The sequence below is a fragment of the Vicugna pacos genome, chromosome 17, assembly GCF_048564905.1.
Source record: "Vicugna pacos chromosome 17, VicPac4, whole genome shotgun sequence".
Classification (NCBI taxonomy): domain Eukaryota; kingdom Metazoa; phylum Chordata; class Mammalia; order Artiodactyla; family Camelidae; genus Vicugna; species Vicugna pacos.
In genome coordinates, this window is record NC_133003.1 from 53,574,477 (window position 1) to 53,595,506 (window position 21,030).

Here is a 21,030-nt window from a genome sequence, read left to right on the forward strand (position 1 = left end):
AGGGCTAACCCTGCAGCCCCTTCCCCACCGAACTTCCCGAGGGCAGGACTCACGTGTTCTGGATCCTCTGAGACACCCAGCCCCTGCCTGAGGGACAGCTGCTGACCACACTTAGGAACGCAGGTGTCCGCGCCCAGTTACAGACTCATTCACATCGTCCATTAATCCAGGGTCGGGAGCCTGGTCAGGCTGGTTGCAGGCTCCCTCCCACTGGGACGAGAGACAGTGTGGTTTAAACCAACAAGGTAAAGGAGATTGCAGAGGGGGGTGTTTAACCCCCTTAAGAGGAGCTGTTGTTTTCGGAGCGCTTGGTGGCATTGGTTTGCAGGAAAGGGGTCCCCAGCACTTGTTAGAAACGATGGATCTATTCATTGAAGCAGAGGCTCCCTGGGGCCCCGGCGGGCGTGCCCTCGGTGGCATTGTAAGCGCGCAGTCAGGAGCGGGGAAGCTAACACGGCATTAGCGATCCGCTGTGCTTCAGGTGCAAAGTGAAGTGAAGCCGAGTGGGCGAACCACTCCCCCGAGACTCCCTAGAACCTGGACCCGGCCTGCCGCGGCTGAACGGGCAGCGTGTTTCAGCTCGTGCGGGTCTGTCTCCCTCCCCGACCTCAGGCCTGGGGGTGCGGCTCGGAGCCCCAAACTCCATGGTCCCCAACTCCCAGGGGCCTCGCCCCCAGGGGCCCTGAGAGTGGGTTTGGCCCTGGGCCAGGCGTGCTGATGGGGAGGTGTGGGCGGCTGGGCAGGGGAGGGCAAGGCAGGGCCCGCCTCCTGATTTGGCCCCACCTGGCCCTCTGGGGACGTTTTGCTTTTTGTTATTCTCTGTGCAGAGGAGAAGGCACAGGTCTAGCTTCATGGTTATGGTCATGTTTGGGGGCGAAGTGCACCTGGGCTCAAATCCCCATCATCCAGGCACTAGCTGTGTGGCCTTAGGTAAGTTACTCAGCCTCTCTGAGCGTCAGCTTATCTATAAAATGGAGGGTTGTTCAGAATTGAATGTGATCACTTCTGTCAAAGGCCTGAAGCAGGTGTGCACCCTGTGAGAGGTGGTCCCAGCAGTAAAGAGAGGAAACCGCCCCCAGGGCTTAAGGAAGAGGCGAGAAGAGTCAGGGAGGGGGAAGGGGGCTTGGAAAACCCAGTCCTCTTGCCTGGGGTCCAGGACTGCACACCAGATCTGGGAGCTGGGATTTGATTGCAGGTGCGAGCGCTGCCACTCTGGGATGCAGCCCCCTGGACGGCAGGGCAGGTACGAGGGCCCTGACGGGACGGGGAGGCACTGCCAGGCTCTGCGGGCGCCCTGGGTGCCCGGCTCTGGCTGGACAGCTACAGGCGGTGTTGCCAAGCCTCACACCATTCCTGCAAGGAAGGTGCGGCCACCCTGCTTTGTGGGTGAAGACACCGAGGCCCCGGGAAGCTGGGGAGCTTGCCCGAGGTCTCGGGTTGGGGTGGAGGAGCTGGGGTGTATGTTCCAGCCTGCCGCCCGGCCTGCCCCTTCCCTCTGGGGCAGAGAAAGGGGTGGAGGGAGACCCGCTTGGGTTCTGTCGCCGGCACAGAGTGAGCACAGGGGCAGGCCCGGAACAGTCTGGAGCCTGCTTCCTGAGCCATCCCTGAGGGAGGGCTGCGCCCACCCGCGTAAGCGTCGCGGGTCACACCCCTGCCCGCCCAAGGACCTGGCGGTGGCTTCCTCGTGCCACCAGCCAGGAAAAGAGGGTTGAGGATGAGGGACTGAAGTGGGGGCACTTCTGAATGTGTGCTGGGGCTGGTAGGGTGCCCGGATGGGGAGTATGATGAGCAGTGTAGTTTCGGGGCTGGGGGGAGGTCAGGGGAGAGCCCATCGCTGGTGCAGGCAGTTCAGCTTCTTTCCTTCCGAACGCCTTCCTGATGCCGTCAGGCCGCTTGAATCCTGCAAGAACCCCGACGCGTGGCCATTTCCCACCCACTTGATAGACTCATAACTCAAGTGGCTGCACTTAGAAGCCATGGGTCTGTTTTCCGCAGGCCCTGTCCCTGGGGCTTTAGACGAGCAGTCCAGCTCACCTGGCTGCACCCAGCAGAGGGACGGGGCGGGGGGTGTTCCCACAGGAGCCGCCGGGCTGGGGAGGGATGTGGTGCGCACGTTCTGACCGTGGCCACTGCCACCATCTCTGTTCACTTTAACAACACTCCAGCATCGGCTGTGTGGCAGGGGTGGCGGATGTGCTGGGGATCCAGGCTGGGGGGCTTCTTGGAGGAGGTGATCATTCCTGGCTGTCTGGCTTCTCTGTGGAATTCTGTGTTCTGTGCAGTGTCTCTGGCTTTTCACCGCATCCAGTGCTCATACAAATAAGTTCTGTTCCATAGGGACCCACAGGTCACCCGTACCCAGGCTGTGTGTCAGGCTGTTCATGTCCCTGCTGTGCCACCTGGCAGCGGGGGACTGTGGCCTGGGAGGCAGGAAGCTGGGGTCAGCGGCACTGTTTCCAGGACCTGGCCACATGCGCAGGGCTCACTCCTCACCCCTCGGAGGACCTCGGTTCCCTGTGGAATGAAGTGCTGGGCTGGAGGGTCTGTCACAGAGCCCCCTCCTAGACCTGGAGTCCCAGCGGTGCTGCAGGGTGTTCCTCTCAGTGATGTGAAGAGGGACTCTCGTGATCAACAGACAGGGAGAGAGGCTGACCTGCTCAGAGAGGGGCCTGAGAGGCAGCGTAAGTGCAGCCTGGAGCCTGGGGTCTCTGCGCACTGGCTCTGCTGGGCTTCGGAATCCCCCAGAAGGTGCTCGAAGACCTGTAGTCCCTTGGACCACTGTGTCTTTTATTGATTTCTTCATTTGACTGCTTTTTTTTTCTCTGCAATAGTAATCACTTGTTTAAATTTTTGAGAACTTCATGGTTCAAAAAAGCCCCCCTCCCTCCTTCCCAGCCCGTACCTCAAGCTTAGACGGCAGAGGCCTGTCTCCAGGAGCTTCTGGAACCCCCAGGTTCCCTTCCCAGAGACAACCACCAATACCTGTTTCTTGGGGCTCCTTTAAGAAACAGTCTATGACCCTATTATCCTGCACAAACATAATCTTGTTCCATGTGTCGTGTTGTGTGTGCGCGTCACGTTTGTCTGGACTTTTTATCACAGTGTGTCTCAGATCTGTTCCTGAAGGTGCGTCCTTTTAACACAGGGCTCCGTTGGTTCGTGCGCCGCAGTTTGCGTAACTAATCCCCACTGAGGGGCGCAGTCTGTGTCCTCCTCCGTGGTCTGCTGTTACAGCTAATGTTCTTGGCACATGGGTGGGTAGCTCTGTAGGGTCTGTTCCTAATGGAGAATGTCCTTCTTGTCTGAAGCTCACCTGGCCTGGCCCTGTTGGATTTGGTTTCGTTTTTGTTGTTTGTGAATGGAGGTACGGGGGACTGAACTCAGGACCTCGTGCATGCTGAGCACACACTCTGCCACTGAGCTGTACCCCCACCCCACCGGCCCTAGCGTTTTCATCGCCATCTTCCCCTAGGAGATGTGGATTCTGCTCTGCTGGGTCTTGTCCACGGGGCCCGAGGCAGGACACTGGGGGTTTGGCTGAATGGTCAGGATGTTCAGGTGGAACCAACGCAAAATCCCATGGGGGAGCTTCAGTACTTCAGGCTGACAAACCTTTTCTGTGGAGAGCTTGGTGTATCTTAGCTTGCAAGCCCTCAGTCTCTGTTCAGCTCTGTTGTAGCACAAAAGTAGCCATAGACAGTACATAATTGAATGAATGTGACTCTGTTCCAATAAAACTTTATTTAAAAAAGCAGGCAGTGAGCCGTACTTGCCTTCTAGGCATTAGTTGGCCTTTGATTTATTCAGCTGCTGGGACCTCGGTGCCCAGGCCCATAGTAGGCATGGGGGAAGCCACAGAGCAGGCCTGGCCAGGACAGCATGGCTCATTGGTGTGACGGGTGAGCAGGGGCAGAGGAACCCCCGAGCGTGTAGAAGGAGGCCGGACTGGATTGGGAGCCAGTCAAGGTGGCCTTCTGGGTGAAGTCACATCAAAAGCCGAAACCCAAGTCCTAGCCGTGAGCCAGCACAGTGGGGAGGTGGCGAGGTCGGGAGAGATGAACCAGGTCAGGCTTCCCAGGGGCAGGCCTCTGGGAGAGGCTTTGCAAAGGTTGGCCTCTGGTGGCGTGGGTGCCGCGTGTCTGGTCAGAGGAGAACAGGGAGGCTGTCAGAAGCCTGGGGCTGGGGGTGAAGTCAGACTGCGTGAAGCAGGCCCAAGGCAGGTAGCTCAGGACTGAAACCCAGCAAGACGCAGTGCGCCTAAACTTCTTCATGCCTTTCCTGCATCCTGCAGCCTTGCAGACAGGCTCCTCCTCACCCCTCGAGGCCCAGCCCAACCATCCCTTCATTTCTGGAGCCTCTAGTGGGGCAGAGTTACAGGCTCCTTCCCTTCAGGTTCTCATCTCATCAGACCCAGGGGCTCGTGTCACAGCAGTGTCCCCCCACTGTGCCTCAGGAGACAGGCGTGGAGTCAGCGCTGATAAACACTTGACAAATTAAATTCAACGGCAAGGTGAGTTAGCCAGGGGACAGTGGCCCGTGAGCCTCGCCTTACGGTTGAGGAAACAGACTCAGAAGGCTGGCAATTGGCCCGAGTGGTGCGTGCAGGACTTCTGCCCCACCCAGTGCTCCCAGCAGGAAAAGGGACCTCCTCTGCCTCTCTGGGCCGGACCTTTCCCCACCTGCCTCACGGCTGCCCACATTATTCATCTGCAAAGCAGTCACCTGGGAACAGAAGCAGAAGGCACACTTTGCAGAAAGATCGAAACCAAACCAAACCAAACCAAGAGAATGAAGAGGCATTTGGTTTCCAAGGACTCCATCCTCTGGCAGTTCGAATGCTAACAGGGAAATTCAACCCCCTTCTTCTAAATCCCAGCCGGAACTATGTCGCCAAGACTATCCTGGCGGGTGGCGAGGCCCTGGGTCTGGAGAAGTGCCTGGAATTCTTGGAGAATCCGGGTCGTGCGGCTGTCGAAGCCCGTGTCTGGAGTGCTCCGGCAGCTGGGCCGGCGAATTCTCTTGGCTCCGTGTATTACAGCCTATTTTTAGAGGGCAGTTCAAGCTGGGGTAGTTCTCCATCCCCTGCCCCCAACTGGACTATTTCAGCTGTAACAGCTCTATCCCCCACCCACCTCCCACCACCATCACCACCAGGATGCAGGATGTGAATGAAGGTCTTCTCCTTCCAGAACCCTGTGTGCAGGACTTCCGCCCGTCTTGATTCCAGCTGTCCTGGTGGCTGCGAGATGATGCCGCACTGTGGTTCTGTTTGGGTTTCCCTAGTGACTAGCGATGTTGAGCATCTTTTCACATGCTTACTGGCCATTCATACATCCTCTCTGGAGAAATGTCTCTTCGGATCCTTCGCCAATTTTGTATTGTTTGCCGTTTTATCATTGAGTTGTAAGAGCCTTTTATATGGTATGGACACTAGACCCTTATCAGATACACGATTTGCAAGTATTTTCTCCCCTTCTGTGTCTTTATTTATTTTTAACATGAAACATGAGAAGTGAATGGGAGGAATGTGGAGGTGGGCTGTGAGGGCACTGGATGCCTAGGACCCCTGGGGCACAGGCCTGGCTGGAGGCACTGCCCTTTCCCATGCTGCAAGCTGGCCCGCCCAGCCCTCTTTCTTGAGTGTTCCCCACCTGCCCGTTTCCCCATCTGGGAATAACACTCCTCATCAGGCCCTTTGCACCACCCCCTCCAAATGAAAGATGCAGCCGGGCGCAAGATGATGCCCCTGCGTGAGTGGCTTCCTGCAGCTTCCTGACTCCTGCAGACTGGCCATCTGCCTGGCCCTCCAGAGATGGCCTTGCAGATGGGGTGGCCTGGGTCAGGTGGGGCTGGGATTGTGTCTGTTTCTGCTTGGTGTCTCCCAACCACATGTGGGTGGAGGACAAGTGTGGGTACTGGGTACTGTGCCCACCTTCAAGGAGCCCAAGGACAGATGATAAATAAGAGTGCAAAGTGAGACCAGCAAGCATGATTGCTTATGGCAGGGAGAGCTGTGCAGCCTGGGAGAGGTGGAGGTGAGGGAAGCCTCTCCAAGGTAACTCAGTTAAACCGAGCCTGGGTTTCCTCTTCTGGAAAGTGGGTGGGTAATAATGCCACCTGCATCACAATGTCGTCTTGAGGACCAAATATCAGTAGAGAGCTCTAAAATGCTAATTAGTATTGCTTTAAGTTTGCCTTGGGGTCTGAAAGTTGTCTCTGGGTGAGGAAAGGAAGGGCAGGGGATTGGGTGGGTTTAGGGAGAAAGAAGCTGCCTCCACCAGATCCTCACCAAAAATGCCCCCTAAAGGGTGTCCCTAGCCTCAGGATGGGACCCACTCCCGGATCTCTGGGGCAGGGGCCTCCGAGCCCAGAACCACAGCACCCATTAAAGCGAAGGTCCCATTTTATAAACTGAGTCCAAAGTCAGGATTGGCAGAGGTTGGCGCAGTCAGCAGAGTAGGTAGGCTACAGTTGGCTGGTTTGGGGGTTTGTATTTGTTGTGCTTACATACGGCTACTGGGGGGCTGTGTGGTCGAGGGGGCATGCAGTCCTCCCACGGGAGGGCCCAGAGGGCCGGGACAGCGGATGCCGCCGCGGAGAATCCGCCACTTCTGCTCGCGGCCCCACCCCCGAGCGCCCGCCTCCGGCCGCCCCGGCCCCGCCCCGCCTCCTGGGCGCGGCCCCGCCCCCGCCGCTCGCCTCCCGCCGCCGGGCCCCGGCCCCGCCCCCGCCCGGGCCACATTCCTCCGGCCCGGCCTCGCGCTGCGCCAGGCGGGCGGCGGCGGCGGCGGCGGCGGCGGCGGCGGGGCGGGCGCGGCCGGCCTGGGGCTCGGACTTGGGGCCGGGAGCGGCGGGGTCCTGCGGACGCTGGGCCGGGCCACCCGAGGTGGTCGCGCGGCGGGTGGGCAGGTCTCGGGCGGTCGGGTGTCGGCCCCGGGTCCCGCCGCTGCCGGCGGGAGTCGGCGGCGCTCGGCCGGGCCTGGGTCCCGGGCGCCCTGCCCCGCCAGCTCCCGCCGCGGCCGCCATGTGGTGCCTGCACTGCAACTCGGAGCGGACGCAGTCCCTGCTGGAGCTGGAGCTTGACAGCGGGTGAGGGCCCCGCGCGGGGCGGCCGTGCGACGCGTGTCGGTGTGAGTGGGCGCCCGGGGGCCGCGGGCCTGTGAGCGCCCGGGGCGGAAGGTGCCCGTGTCCCTGAGAGCGCGCGTGGGGGCCGCACGCGGACCCCGCGCAGCGCGGCGTGTTGCGTTCGCGCCCGCCGGTGCCTGTCGGGACGGCGCTCGTGCGCGGCGGACTTCAGCGGAGAGACTGACGGGAGTTGGTATCCGGCGCAGGCGGGCCAGCCAGTGGACGGGAGTTTGTGAGAGGGAGGTGGCCAGCGGGCGCCTGTGCTGGGTCAGGCCTCTGGCCGGCGGGGGTGCCAGGGAGTCCTCCTGCAGGCCTGTTTATGCCGGACCTTAGGCGTGGGTCGCCTCTGCCCGGGAGACCCCGGGGGAGTGGGTGGGTCCAGGAACCCGCTGGGGGGCTACACGCAGGTGGCCTGGGTGTGCCCTGGCGGGGCCACCTGGGAGTCCCTTGCGGCACCTGGAGCCCAGGAAGGCTGAGTTCTGCGTGGCCGCTGCTGTGACTGAGTGCAGCGGCGAGGGGTCTGCTGGCGGCGTTGGGGGTGTCTTATGTGTGTCTGGTGTGGTCAGGGACGGGGTCTGCTGGGGGTGAGCTTGTGTCGGGGAGACCAGCCCTGTTCTGCTTCAGGGCCTGTGGGTGGCTGTCTGAGCATCCAAGGGCCCGTGTTTATGGAGGGAGCAGGAGAATGCGTATGTGCTGGGAATACCGATTTCCTCGCTCTGCTCACCAGCACAGCTGCCCCTGAGCTGTCTGCAGGCCCCTCGGAGCAGAGCTGCAGGGCGGAGGGGATTTGTTGACAAACTGACTTGGCTTGTGTCGGGCCCCCTGGGAGGGAGCCCACCTGCAGCCGTTTGATCTTTGAATTGAGAAATTCTGCAGTGTGTGTCTGGCAGTTGCACTGAGGACGCACGTGTGTTCCCCCCTCCACCCCGGGGGCCGGGGCTCTGGGCCTGAGGCTCCAGGTGGGGTTGTGGGGATGCGGTTCCCTAGGACCCACTGCTTCTTGCAGCAGGGGCGGAGGCCAGGCAGGCTGCAGCTGCAGAGCCAGCTGTCTGGAATTGGTGGCATCAGTCCGAGAATGGGGGTCGCAGTATTCACATCCCACACGTGCCACAGCCTCTTACGTAGCTGTCCACCCGTTTGCACTCTTGGCCTTGTGATGCCGCATTCCCATATTGCAAGGGTGCAAACTGAGGTCTCATCAGCACCAAGGCTCTGTGGTTTATTGAGTGCCTGCTGTGTACAGTCCCTGCTCAAGGCGCTGGGGACATAGCACTGAGCAGAGCTCGGAGTCTTTGTCCTCCTGGGGCTGCAGGCTGGTGGGGACACAGTAACAGACTCGTTCTCCCCCTCCCCACCCCCAACTGAGAGGGTGTGAGGAGTCTGTGGGTCCGTTAGGACTTCTCTGGTATCACCCTTCCAGTTGGGATGTCCACGGTCACCTCTCCGGTGTATTTCTCAGTACTCATCCCTTCTTATTGGAAGTTCCTCCTGGTATCCGATCTGAATCCTCCAGCTGCAAGGAAGCCTGCTTAGTCCTTTGTGGTCAGGGCTGGTGAAGATCAGCTGCTCCCCTAGTCGCAGCGTGGCCAGTTGCCCTGGAGATAGACAAGCCCTGCGCGGGCCCAGCCCACAGTTTGCCCTTGGGCTTCAGAGCAGGTGGGTCCCATTTGCCCCGAAGGAAGCCTGGGGAGAGCGGGAGAGATCAGCCCAGCCCTGGCCTGTAGTGACTTAGCCAGGTGCTCCTGGGGCTGGCCAGCTTCCTCCCCCGACCCAGAGTCCTTCCAGGTGGCCACCCACCCCCTAAACCCAGAGAGGATCCAGCACACTCCAGAGACCTCGGGACACCCCTGTCGCAGTACAGCCCTGCCACCCCCTAGCAGCCGGGCGTCGGGGGACTTGACCGGAGCATTACCAGGCGAGCCCAGAGGAGAACCCTAGTGTTCTGACGGAGGGCTTGTAGGGGCGCCCTGCTGGGCCCTCAGGCTTTCGCTCAAGGAAGTCGGACTCTGAACTAGTTGTGCTAATATTTACACAGCTCTGGTTCAGAAACGGATGGCACCGCCGGCTGCACAGTCAAACAGTGTGATGACTGGACAAATAGGCCTTTCTGGAAGAGATTGGACAGGGCTCCCGGGCTGCAGGAGCTCAGCGTACACCCGTGCCTCTGTGCGTACGCGGGTGTTATCTGGCCGGACTCTGGGACGGGAGACCATGGTTTGCCAGGAGAATCCATGGGTCCAGGTCAGCTTGGGCTGTCAGGAAGGAAGGGCTCGGGGAGGTAAGCAGGCTTTATTCTAGATCCCAGCTCAGCCCCGTGAGCCTCAGCCTCCCCATCCAGGAAAGGGAGTAATGCCACTGCTTCATGGCGGTGCTGAGACCTTGCAGGGGGTCCAAGGCCCTCACTCGATGGGCCCCCAGCCTCAGTCAGATGCTCAGTCGCCCAGGTCAGCTCTCTGCTCTTCCCCCGCCTGTGACCCATTGGATTTTCTTCCTTCCTCTTTTGTAAATTTCCTCTGAATTATGATGACGTGTGGAATATCCGCCCGGTTAGCACAGAGGCCCGGCGGCCGCATGGCGCGGACGAGCTGGGACCCGCCAGGGAGAGTTCTGCAGGGGCGGCGGCCCAAGGCCCCTGGAAGTGTGCGTGTCTGTGTGGTGCGGGAGGGCGTGCCAAGGCTGTGGAGAGTGATTTATCACTTGTCCTCAAAAGCAAGTCGTAATGAGTTTGAAGGCCACATGGCTCTTGAAGAATTAATTGTTCTGCCCTTCAAGAGCCTGTCTGTTTCCACTGCATGAGCTGCTAGCAAGGGGAAGGTGACGGCGATGGTGGTGGAAGATGTGGCGTAGTGCCACCTGGACCCGCCACTCTTCTGGCCACCATGGCTGTGCCCAGGTTGGACGAGTGCCCCTTCGAGCCCTGGGCCGTGCCTTGTGCATGGCACTGGCCACGTGGTAGGCACGACTGTCAGCAGCAAGTGGTGCTTCTGGCCCAGAGGAGCTTTGTTCTTTAGAGAGATGTGTGCCACCCACAGCACACTTACCACGTTCCTTCATTCAGTCACCAAACAGTTACCAAGCACCCACTCTGTCAGGCCCTGGGCTGGGTGTGGAGGAACCAGAGGACTCGTGAAGCCGTGCGCCCCAGGGCCCAGGTGTTGGAGTTGGACAGAATCCCAACTCTGCCTCTCCCCAGCTGTGTGGCTTCAAATATGTTGCCTCCCCATCTGAGCCTTGATTTTCTCATCTGTAAAATGGGGCCAGAAAATACCTGGTGGGACGCGTGCAGCTCTGCCGGCTGCCTGACATCACATGGTGCGTCCCCGTCGTCGCGTGCTCCTTTCCGCTGGTTTCCGGAGCCTGCAGGGGTTTCTGTGTGTTCTGTCCTTGAGCGACTGGGTGAGTCCTGGGGTTCTCTGACTCTGATCTCTCTCAGCGCTTTAGTCCTCCATGGCTGTAGCTTCTCTGCTCCTTGAGGGAAAGGGCCTTTTATGTCTTTGGTTTACAGCTGCCTACCGTGGTGACAATTTACCGTGAGCTGAAGGCCCGGGTGTCGTGCCCTAGCCAGAGTCCCCTCCCTCTTTGCCGATGGGGAAACTGACGGCGTTGTTTCTCCCTCCCTGCTCTAAGCTCAGTGCGCTAACAGTACTAGCGGGGGTTGGTGGCTGGTGAGCCGTGTGAGCAGGCCTGGGTTCTCAGAGCACTTTGTGAGTGAGGGCTTCTGCTGTGCCCGTTTTTCCCCTGGGGGGAGGCAACAGATGACTCACCCAGCGTCACCAGCCGAGTCCTAGAGCCGAAATTTGAACTCAGTCTGCCCGGCTCTGCGGTCTACGTTCTTCAGAGCCACCGTCTGCTTCCTCGGGGTTAAATCGTCTTCAACAGAACATGTCCCATCGCAGAGGGAACCTGTTGCCTGTTTCCCAAGCCACAGAACAGGCATCTAGTGTCTCCTGCCTTCAGGATTCCCCAAATGTTCCAAATGCCCCAGCCTGCAGGCAGGTGGATGACAGTGCCTCGTCAGGCCCTGCAGACCCCAGAGGCGGCTTCCCAGGCACTCCAGCAGGCTGCTGGACAGTGCCCCTTGGTCCCGAGGAATTGCCGCATCTTGAGGGTCACCCGCTTGCCCCAGATCAGCCTCGATGTCGGGGGGTGGCATGGGTCTCGGGGACAGAAGCCGCCTGTCCCCGACTCGCTGTGGGATCCATGCAAACGCAGCTGGCTTCTGCGTGGTGAGGACACCCAGGGCCAGGGCCTTTGCCGTCACTAGGGGGGACACGTGTGTGGGCTGCTGAGTTCGATCCCCTGGGAGGAGAGAAGGACCGTAAAGAGAACTGGAGAATTTGGAAGAGTCCCGGCTGGGAGGCAGCCTCCTCGTTCGGGTTCTGCAAAGTGGCCTGTCACCCAGGTGGGGTCGGTGTCTGTCTGCCGGTGCAAGGACTACTCCCTGGTGCCTATTCCAGGAGAGGAAAGCAGACGTCTTTGCTTTTCTGCTTCTGGCTGGGAGGCCACGTGGTATAAGAAATAGACACATCCGTTCGCGTGCAGCCTCTAAGACGATGCCTGCCATAGTGCAGAGGGAGCTCGGCAAGTGCACTGCGGTCCTTGTCAGTGATGTCGTCTGTCCTGGCCCTTGTGGAGCTTGGAAGGGTCCCTCCCTCCAGAGAGGAGGCCCTGGTGTTGGTCATCACATCCCATCCCCTTTCTGGGTCCCCGTTTCCACCTCTGAAGACAGAGGAGCCGTATGGCCCCTGGGGTCGTTTGCTGAGGGAAGATGTTTGTTCCAAGGTTGGGGTCAGATGCCGTAGCCTGGACCCCAGCCCCAGCTCTGTGCCTCACTCTCTGTGGTCTTCGGCACATTCCTTAGCCTTTCTGGGCCTCGGTTTCTCCATTTGTAAAATGTGAGCGACACACATTGCCCAGAGTTGCCGTGGGGATTAAATGAGTTAGTCCCTGTAAAGTGCTTAAACACACAGTGTGGACACCTTTAGCTGTCCAGAGCCGAGAGGTTTGCGCTGTTCTAGACGGGGTGGGCAGCCTCCCTTCTTGGCCGCGGGCAGGGCCCGGGGTGTGGGGAGCAGTTCCCAGGCCAGGGCTGGTCACTGGGTGAGGCGACGGAGCCTGGGGGGGCTGGAGCGCAGACTTGGCGAGAAGCGGTGAAGGCTCCTGTGTCCACACAGCCCACCGCTCCCAGCTGAAGACTTAACCCCCTACTGGGGCGTGGCAGTGAGGGGTGCTTTGCCCGTGGACTGGAAAAACCTTCACAGCTAGAGTGAAGGTTTCAGACGGGGCGGGCAGGTGACCTGCACATGGGTGGGGAGCGGCCCCTCGGGGCCTGGGCACGCCTCAGGGCTGGGGCACGCAGGCTGACGCCCTCTCCGTGTCCAGTGGAACAGGGTGGCCGTGCCTCTGGGGCTCTTAGCTGGGGGCCTGTGCTGGGCCATCTTGTCCTCTGTGGGCTGCTTCTGCTACTAATGTGGCCGAGAGCCCCGGGGTGCGGCCTCGGCCTCGCCCTCGCCAGGTGGGAGGGCAGTGGCCCCTGGGTCTGGCGGGACTTGGCAGGAGTCCCGGCTCTGCCCTCCGTGAACGTGTGGCCAGGCAAGGTGGTCACCCCCGCGAGCCGTGATCGCCTTACCTGTCGGGTGGGGGCCGTGGCGGGGAAGCAGTGCGGGTGCACGCACACCCGGGGCCCCATCCGTGCTGGCAGGAAGGGGAAGGGTTCGGCTGGGTTGGGCATATCACCTCCTGTCTTTGGGGGGTCCGGACAGGTTTGAGCGAGGCTAGCACGGGCTGCAGGATGCTATCTGACGTTCAGGGGGTGGGTAGAATTCACACGCTCCCGTCCTGTCGGGGCCTCCCAGGAGCCTGGTGAAGTAGCTGGTGTCACTCCCACATTACAGACAAGGAAGCTGAGGCTAGAGAATAAAAGCAGCGTATTCAAGCTTTGCAGACGATAGATTTGGCCTCCCCTCCCTGATCTTGTTGGGGGGCTTGGGCCTGCTAGAATAGAGGATGAGGGAGGGGCCAGGGGGCGGAGGAGCGGGGCAGACAGGAGCCTGCAGGCCCCCTGCCGAGCCCCGGCTCCCACACACCCAGACTGCAGCCCGGGGCCCTCCCACTTTGCAGAGTGGACACAGCCCTGTTGAGGCCCTGGCTGGTGGCCTTATATCTCAGAAACATGTTTATGGCCCAAGGGTCTAAAAAGTGTCCCCCAGATTCCCTGACGTGTCCAAGGACTGTCCCCCGGGCGGTGGGAGGGCAGGAACCAGGACGGTGGTAGGATGGTGGTAGGGGTTCAGAAAGTGCTGGCTGCTCCCAGGTTCTTGCTCATTGGTCTCAACTACAGTTACCGTTCCGGTGGCCGGTGGCCCGTATTTCCCTGTGTAGATCCTGGACGGGACCCGTGCGGGGGCTGGAGAGGAAACGTTTGGGGAGGGCATGGGGGAGGTGCAGCCCTGCAATTCCGAGTCGCTGTTCCCTCTGGTCCTTGTTGACTTTCTCAAAGCCATAAATTAAATGTGCAAGGTTTTGGTTTTTTTCCCCTACTCAGTAAAAATGGCAAAATGGCCCAGGAAGACATAGGCCTTGACTGGATAGCAGGTTCTCAGCAGTATTTTAAACTCTTTCTCAGGCAAAACTTCAAATAAATACAGACTAGAGAGAATGGCATAATGGCCCCCGGATTATTTTGAAGCAGATCCCACATGTTTTGTTGAATTTAAAGCAGTGGCCTGTTGTGTGTTAGCTCTTTCCGGTCGTGGAGGTGTCTTGTTGCCGGCGGGGGTCCCCGGAGCAGATCACACGTTCCCTGAACAGCCCTTGGTCCATCCTGGGAACCCAGAACCTGGGCCAGTTTCCCGGCTTTGAAGGCCAAGTGATGCTCGCCCTATGGGGGGAAATCTACCCGGGAGGCCAGGCCTGTAGATTCCCCCAATCAGACAATGCTTTCCTGGGGGAGGGGCTCTCAGCTCTCCCCTCAGCTCTGGGTGCCCCAGGAGCCTGCCTCCATGCCTCAGGTCCCCAGTCAGGGCTGGGGCTCTCTGCTGAGTGTCCACACAGGGCCCTGCCAGGTGGTAGGGGTGGGCAGTGGCATCTGCGCCCCTGTCCCTGCAGACATGATGAGCCCTCATCTTGCTTGGCCTCTGGATGGCCTGACACACTGCCTCCAAACTGGGCTGCGAGACAGCCCCTGGCCACCCCTGCTGCCCTGCATCCCCCTGCCCACTACAGCTCCTCTTCCCCGCATCGGTCAGGCCTGGGGTGGCCGGGGCCCCTGTCAGGCCGTCTCCCCTTCTCTCCATCCTGCAGCTTCTCCTCTGGCCCCTTAGCTGCCTCCCCACCCCGAGGCTGCTCCCCCCACCCCCAGGCTCCACGCGGAGTGCAAGAGTCGTGCCACCTCTGCCCGCCCCACAGCGCTGTGCCCGCAGCCTGGCACATGTGGGCCGTCAGGAGATGTTAGTTGCCGACATTCTAAGTGGACACAGAGGACCCTCAACCAAACGTAATCAGAAAGCCAACAGTGGGTCCGAGTTCCACTGCAGTCCTGCTCTGAGCCCGGGCCCCTATCAGTGCCTTTCTCTGTCTCCTTGGCTGTGGGTGCCGGTCTTGGGTCACAGGGTCTGATGCCTATTTCTTAGCGAAGGCCTCTCCTTAAGGCATCTTCCCACCGCTGCCCACTCATCCGTCCTGGTCCCCGTGGTGCCTGTGCGACCAGGGGCGGCCCGCCCTGTGCTGCGCTACCAGCAGCTGCCTGAGCGCTTCCTGTGTGGCAGGCCCCAGCTGAGGACTCGTGCCTGCATTGCCTTGTAGCCCTCACAGCCGCCCTGCAAGCTGGACGACACCCCCACTTAGGGCTAAGACACTAAGGACAGAGAGGCCTAGCCACTTGCCCAAGGCCACACACTTGCCGGGTGCCAGACAGAGAAGGGCTCTGCTGCAGCTGGGGGAGGTTGAGGGGGTTGCTGTTGCCTCCTTGCCACACGGGCTCTGGGGGCTGTGTGGGGATGGGGGCCTGTCGGTGAGGCGGCAGCTCTGGGTCCCAGGAGGCAGGAGGTGGTCAGTGGGCCGACAGGGCAGGTGGCTCCCCCTGCAGAGGCAGAGATGACGAAGGTGAGGGTTGCAGTGGCCTGGCCTTGGTCAACCTCACCCCTCCCTGCCCTCCCCGCCCCATGAGCGTCGTGTGGCTTTGCGTCCCCTCTGTGTCTCACTTTCTCTATCGGCAAAGTGGGAAGGTGATGTGGCCCCTCCCCCAAATGGTGGTTCTCCACGCCCCAGCACGTGAGCCCTCCGCAGACTATGGCCTCTGGGTGACGACGTGTCAGCGTGGCTCCTGGTTGTGACAGGCCCCACGCTGGTGGGGGGTCGGCCGTTTGCATGTGTGGAGGCAGGGATGTGGGGAATTCAGTGTTGCTGAGAGCCTAAAACTGCTCTAGGAAGTAAAACCTATTAAGAAAAAGGTTGTTAACAGGACGCTGAGGAGTATTCCCACAGGAAGTGCCCGCGGGTCTGGCGCAGTGGCCGTCACCACTTCTCACCGTCGAGTCCTTCTTTCACTCATCCTGCTTCGGGCAAATGCAGCGTCTGGCCCCGCCCCAGGTCAGCTCCCAGGCAGGCCGGGAGCCCGAGGCCTCTTGTGGGCTGTGCTCCCTCTGCTGTGGGCACCAGGCGTCTTGGGAAAGAGGACAGTGTGAGCAAATGTGCAGACAGCGCCCCACGGAGACGGTGCCGGGGCTGGAGGGAGACAGGGTGGGCAGAGCCCCTTGGGAGAGGGCGTAGGTGCCACCTGGAGGAGTGGGGACCAGGACTTGGCTGATTTGCAGTTCAGAAAGTGCTTTCTGGCAGCTGGGATGGGAGCGGGGGGTGTGGTGGTGGCCTGGTGGCCATATGGGATGGGATGGAGAGCTGCGGCTGGAAGTGTCCTGGGCCCGGGAGGGCCCCATGCCTGGCCCTGGCCGACCGGGCAGGCCGCGGGCAGGAGCCTGCTCCCCTCTGCCCACACTCTCTCCCGGAGCTGGCCTCCCCCCGTGCCTCCCGCCCGGCTCTCTCAGGGCGTCCCTGAGGCCTGGCCCAGCCCTGTCTGCTGGAGCCTCCACAGAGAGCTGCTTTATTTAAGCCCATTTAGCACGTATGGAAATAACTGGAGGCTCTGTATTTAACTTGGCTCAGCTGGCGAGGTTTTTGGCTCTGTGTGCGTGTGTGAGCGTAGTCTGAAGAATCTTTCCGAGCGAGCCCCGGGGTTGGAAGCCCCAGTCACCCTTATGCCAGCAAACCACCAAAACCAGCAAGAGCCACCGGGCTTAGCCGGGATGAGGGCCTGGTGGAGGGCGGGCCAGAGGACGCGGCCCACAGGGAAGACGCAGAGTGGGGAGAGGTGATGCGTCCGCGGATGAGAGCACACAGGTGAGGGAACCAGCGCTGTGACCTTCAGGTGAGCTGCGGGTGGTGACAGGAGAGCAGCTTCTGGAAGGATGGAGCTGTGCACAGACGCGCAGCAGCGTCCCTGGCCTCTGAGCAGAGGTGCTGAGTGTGCTGTTGGACTGCAGACCCTTCGCCGACGTCCCTCTTTCTGGCCTCAGGGGACCCAGCGAAGATTCTGGGCCGGGCCTTCTCCTGCCCATCTACGCGGAGCAGAAGCACCTCACGCGTTCACGCAGGGCTTTGCAGTGTGTGGAGCGTGTCCACTGAATTCCCACGTGCCGGCTGGGGAAGCGGGAGGGAGCGATGCCATTGCAGAGATGAGACAGCGGAACCCAGAGAGGTGAGGTCACCTGCCTTGAGTCCCTCAGCCCAACAGTGGGCCAGCTGGTGCTCCGGTGGGTCCAGCCTCCACCCACAGCAGCCCCCACTCCCTGTGGATGCTGCCGGAGCTGTCTGGATGGGCGAAGGGGCTGCTGAGGGGTGGGCAGACCCCAGGATGGCACCTGGGCACACAGTTTGGATCAGCACTGTTTGAATTACACTCTGACCGTATGAAATTGATGAAGGAGGATGTCTGGGGAGCTGAAGCTTGGTGGCCACGCTGACCTGAGGCTGCTGATCATCACCGGTGTGGCGGCACCACTTTGGTGGGTCTTGCAGAAGTCAGATGCTTAGAGGACACAGCTGAGGGAAGGCCTGGGCGTTCCCAAAGCTGTGCAGAGCTGTTGGAGTTCGGAAGCTCTGCCCCTCGGGACTTTCTGTTCTAAATCGGGTTCCTTGGGAAGAGCAGATCCCAGAGCTGCAGGTCTGACTTCTGCTCTTGGTGATGGGTCTTGAATTTTGGTCCTTGGCAAGGATGGCACATGCAGATGCCCCAGCAGGTGGGCAGGTGGTGCCGGGGAAAGGCTGGGCCAGGCGGGGTGTGCTCTAGGGAGCGGTGAGGACAGTGGCAATGGGAGGGCCCTGGCCTCCTGCTGGGGTGGCTGCCACGCAGCTCCTGCTGATTGTGGTCATGCAGGAACCTGGACCCACATGGCCTGATCTCAGCTGCCGATTTGGAGCTGTGCTGAGACCTCATGAGCCCCTTGCCCAGAGAGCTTTGTGCCTTCTGAGGTGCCCACGTGAGGAGTGGCAGCGTGGGCGCCAGGCCTCCCAGATGGCGGGGCCGCACCCATGCTTGGTCCTCGCCCCAGTGGCTCTGGGGAGAATAAAGGGGTTTTTCACAGCCTGTCTCTGGAAATGCAGCCTGTCCTGGGTTCAGCTGCGGGACTGGCCTGAGAGGCCAGTTCTTCCTCTTGGTTTGGGCCTGGCTGTGGTTCGGTACTCGGGTCCCCGGGCATAGGGTGAGCTCCTCTGGCAACTGGGGCCCCTTCAGGGCTCATAGGATGCCGCGTGAGCTGCGCCTTGTGGAGCAGCAGCCCCCACCTCTTCCCCACAGCCCCTGCCCCCACCCACAGCCTCCTGACTCCCCTGCCAGCTGGCTTTCAGCCCAAGGAAAAGCGCACATGAACCTCGTCCTCTGCCTCCCGTCCAAGGCCCCATGGGTGCCGGCCAGCAGGCCCCCCAGGGCCTTGGGAGCTGGGCCATGGTGTCCCCCAGGCAGACTGCATGCAACTGCTCTTTTCTGACCCGAGGCCTGGGGAGCAGCGCTCTGGGTGCAGAACATACATCTGTGCCCTGGAGAAGCTCGCTGGGGTCTGCAGCCGTTTGGTGTCGCCGAGGCCCACCTGCAGGGCCAGGGAGTGAATGTGGACACAGGTCTGGGGTCACAGGCCCCGTAGAGGCTGTGCATGTGTCAGGTAGGACCCAGAGGAGTCTGTCCCCTACCAGGCCTCAGTGCCCCTGCCTGTAAATGGGGGTGGAGTCAGCCCAGCGGCGGGGTTGCTGGGAGTGACCGAGGTGGCCCAGGTGAAATGCCCCAACGGGCGGGTGAGGTCTTAGAGGGAAAGGGGCCCACGGCCCTGGTCCGGGAGGAGCTGGGACAGGGCGGGGGTGTGGGAGGGCAGGGTGGCAGTGTGCCGGCACCCAGCTCTGCGGGTCTGATCCCAGTCGTCCAGTGGTCCTTGCGCGTCTCGCCTCCGTGTTTGTTGAGTGAACGAACGAATGAGGGACGTTACTTCCCAGGTCCTTCTGGGCCCCAGTGTCACTGGGGCCTCACTCGTGGGGCGTCGCTCGTGGGGCGTCACTCATGCCTTGTTGTCAGCCCTGGGGACCCTGAGCTGCAGGGAGCAGCACCCAGCCACCCTCTCCCCCCAGAGCCGGCTTTCCAATGTGGAGACTCAGAACGCAGGAGGAGAGGTGGTCAGGTGGGGAGCCTGCTGGGAAGAGCTCCGCGCAGTGGAGACAGTGAGGTGCGGGGAGGCGGTGCCCATAGCTGCAGAAGCCCCTTTCCCTTCCCTCCTGCCAGGGAGCCCCTGCACCCCATAGGACACCCAGCACTGGCACCCACGTGCCACGAGGGGCCTCCCCTGGCCCTGCGTTAGGCACCGTGTGTGTGCACAGCCGAGTCCCTCAGTGCTCTCAGATGGGGGACCCCAAAGTCATAAACAGACAGGGAGACCTGATTGCTGCAGGTTCTTGAGTCTGACGTCCTATCCTCAGGTCTTCCGGGCCATTTGAACGGGAGTGACTCACTCGCAGAGCCGTAGGGGGTCCGGCCAGTCTCCAGGAGGCAGGCAGGCAGGCGGGCAGGCAGAAAGGCGTTCTTTATGTTTGGGAGCAAGGCCCGCGCCGCCACCTCCCTGGGGCCGGAAAGGCGACTTAGAAAACATGTTGACAGGACAGGGCGAGGGCCTGGCTTGGCGCAGTGGGCTTTTCTCTTCCCTCCGGCTGTACACTGATGAGAACAAGCCTGTCTGAGGAAGAGCGCTGCCCGGCCCCTCTGGGGTGGTTCCTGTCCAGTGAGACAGGGCACCACCTCTCTGCAGGGCTCCTTGCCAGGGTGCCATGTCCCTGATCCCCTGCCCCGCCGTGCAGGTGGGAACAGACTCAGGGAAGGGGGCCCAGAGCCCGGTGGTGGCCTCCTGCCTGGGCTCATGCTGGTTCACATCAAGACATCTTCGGGTGCTGAGTGCGTCGCAGGGCCGTGCAAGCACGCGGGACCCAGCGTGGGGAGTGTGAGGCAGCTTCCCCGCCAGCTGGGGCACCCCAAACCCCGCACCTTTCCCGCTGATGCACTGGCAGCCTGAGAAGACCCCGCTCCAGCCACGGCCCATCTCCAGCAGCTGGCCAGCGCGGAAGTGCTGAATGCCCATGCAGTAAGCTGAGTGCTAAAAATAGCCCCCTGCTCTGAGACAGTCGTTGTTCCGAGTCCTGATCCTTAAACGTGTATAAAAGCTACTCCTGGGGTCATGCTGCTGCAGCTGGGAGGTGGGGCTGGGCCAGACCTCACCTCCCGCGTGCCGGCCTCAGGGTGGGGAGTCAGGGCCACGGGCCTCTCCCCAGAGGGGATGAGGCAGTCGGGTCAGCGACCTGTCCCCACGTGACCAGAAGGGTGGTGGCTGGACTGCGAGGGAGGGGCTGTTCCAGGCCTGGGGGCCATGGAGGGGTCTGTGGGTTACAGAGGGCGAGAGGAGTCGGGGTGGGGACCAGGGGCCAGTGGAGGGGCTGTGGGCCCTCCCTACAACTGGACAGAGAATGGTGGAGTAAACCCCGCTTCTCTTGGTTTGCCGAATTCAGACCTCAGGCTCCCAAAATTGGCCCTGCCTGAGTGCCAGCCTGCTGGGAGGGGGGGTCAGGCCCCCTGGGCAGCCCACTGACCACTCCTTGCCCATCAGGGAGAAGCAAGGCCCCTCCCCCCCAGGGTAGGGCTCCCCGCTGGCTGCATCCCCGCGGCAGAGGAGGGGCCTGGTCAAGCTGTGTTTCAACGGGATCTGAGTGGAGGGGGGCGGAGGGGGGCGGTGAGAGGGCCTGGGGGAGCCCACTGGAGGAGCTGTGGCAGCGGTGCAGGGAAGACGCAGGGCCACAAAGACCAGCCTGGTGGGGTGGGGGCAGGCCAGGCCGTCAGAGGCTGGCGCTGTCCTGCAGGTGGAGCAGCCTGACTTGCTGACAGTTGCAGAGTCGGGTATGAGGCAGGGGGCTGTCAAGGGAGCTGTCAGGTTGCTGGCCTGACAGCCAGACGCCGAGACGGGCCGCTGCGGGGTGTGGGTGGGGACCGCAGGGGCGCAGCTGAGCCTGGGTCCAGGGGTGCCTGGGGTGGAGGTTGGTTATTCGGTTCCTTTCTCCTTACTGTGCAGCCTCGTTCAAGCGAATGGCTGGGTAAGAGCGGAGGCCGCCTTGACTCTCCCGACCCCCACCAAGCCCCGCAGGGGCGCCTCTGGGTCATCCAGAAAGCTCATCGCCTTCCTCCTTTGGGTGCAGTGCTCCCAGTCATTCTGGGTGTCTCGGTGGGTGTGGCTTCGGCCCCACCCCTGCATCCCCTCTGCCGAGGCCTAGGGGTGTCTGGAGGCCTGGGCGCTCGCCGTGGACTCACCCGCGCTGCCCCTCGGTCCACCC

The 21,030-nt window shown here is 61.5% G+C and overlaps 1 protein-coding gene across 11 annotated transcripts in view; it reads left to right on the forward strand.

Annotated features, from left to right (window-relative positions):
• The window catches only part of IQSEC1 (IQ motif and Sec7 domain ArfGEF 1), a 284,272-nt gene that overhangs the window by 220,400 nt on the left and 42,842 nt on the right, over positions 1 to 21,030 (forward strand). Inside the window, exon 1 of one of the 11 annotated variants that reach the window (XM_072941950.1) lies at positions 6,734 to 7,089. The exons of the other annotated variants lie outside the window; for them this stretch is intronic. Coding sequence (XP_072798051.1) covers positions 7,025 to 7,089 — 65 coding nt within the window. The 5' untranslated portion in view covers positions 6,734 to 7,024. Of the gene's footprint in view, positions 1 to 6,733; positions 7,090 to 21,030 lie in introns of those variants that run through there. 11 annotated transcript variants of the gene reach the window in all.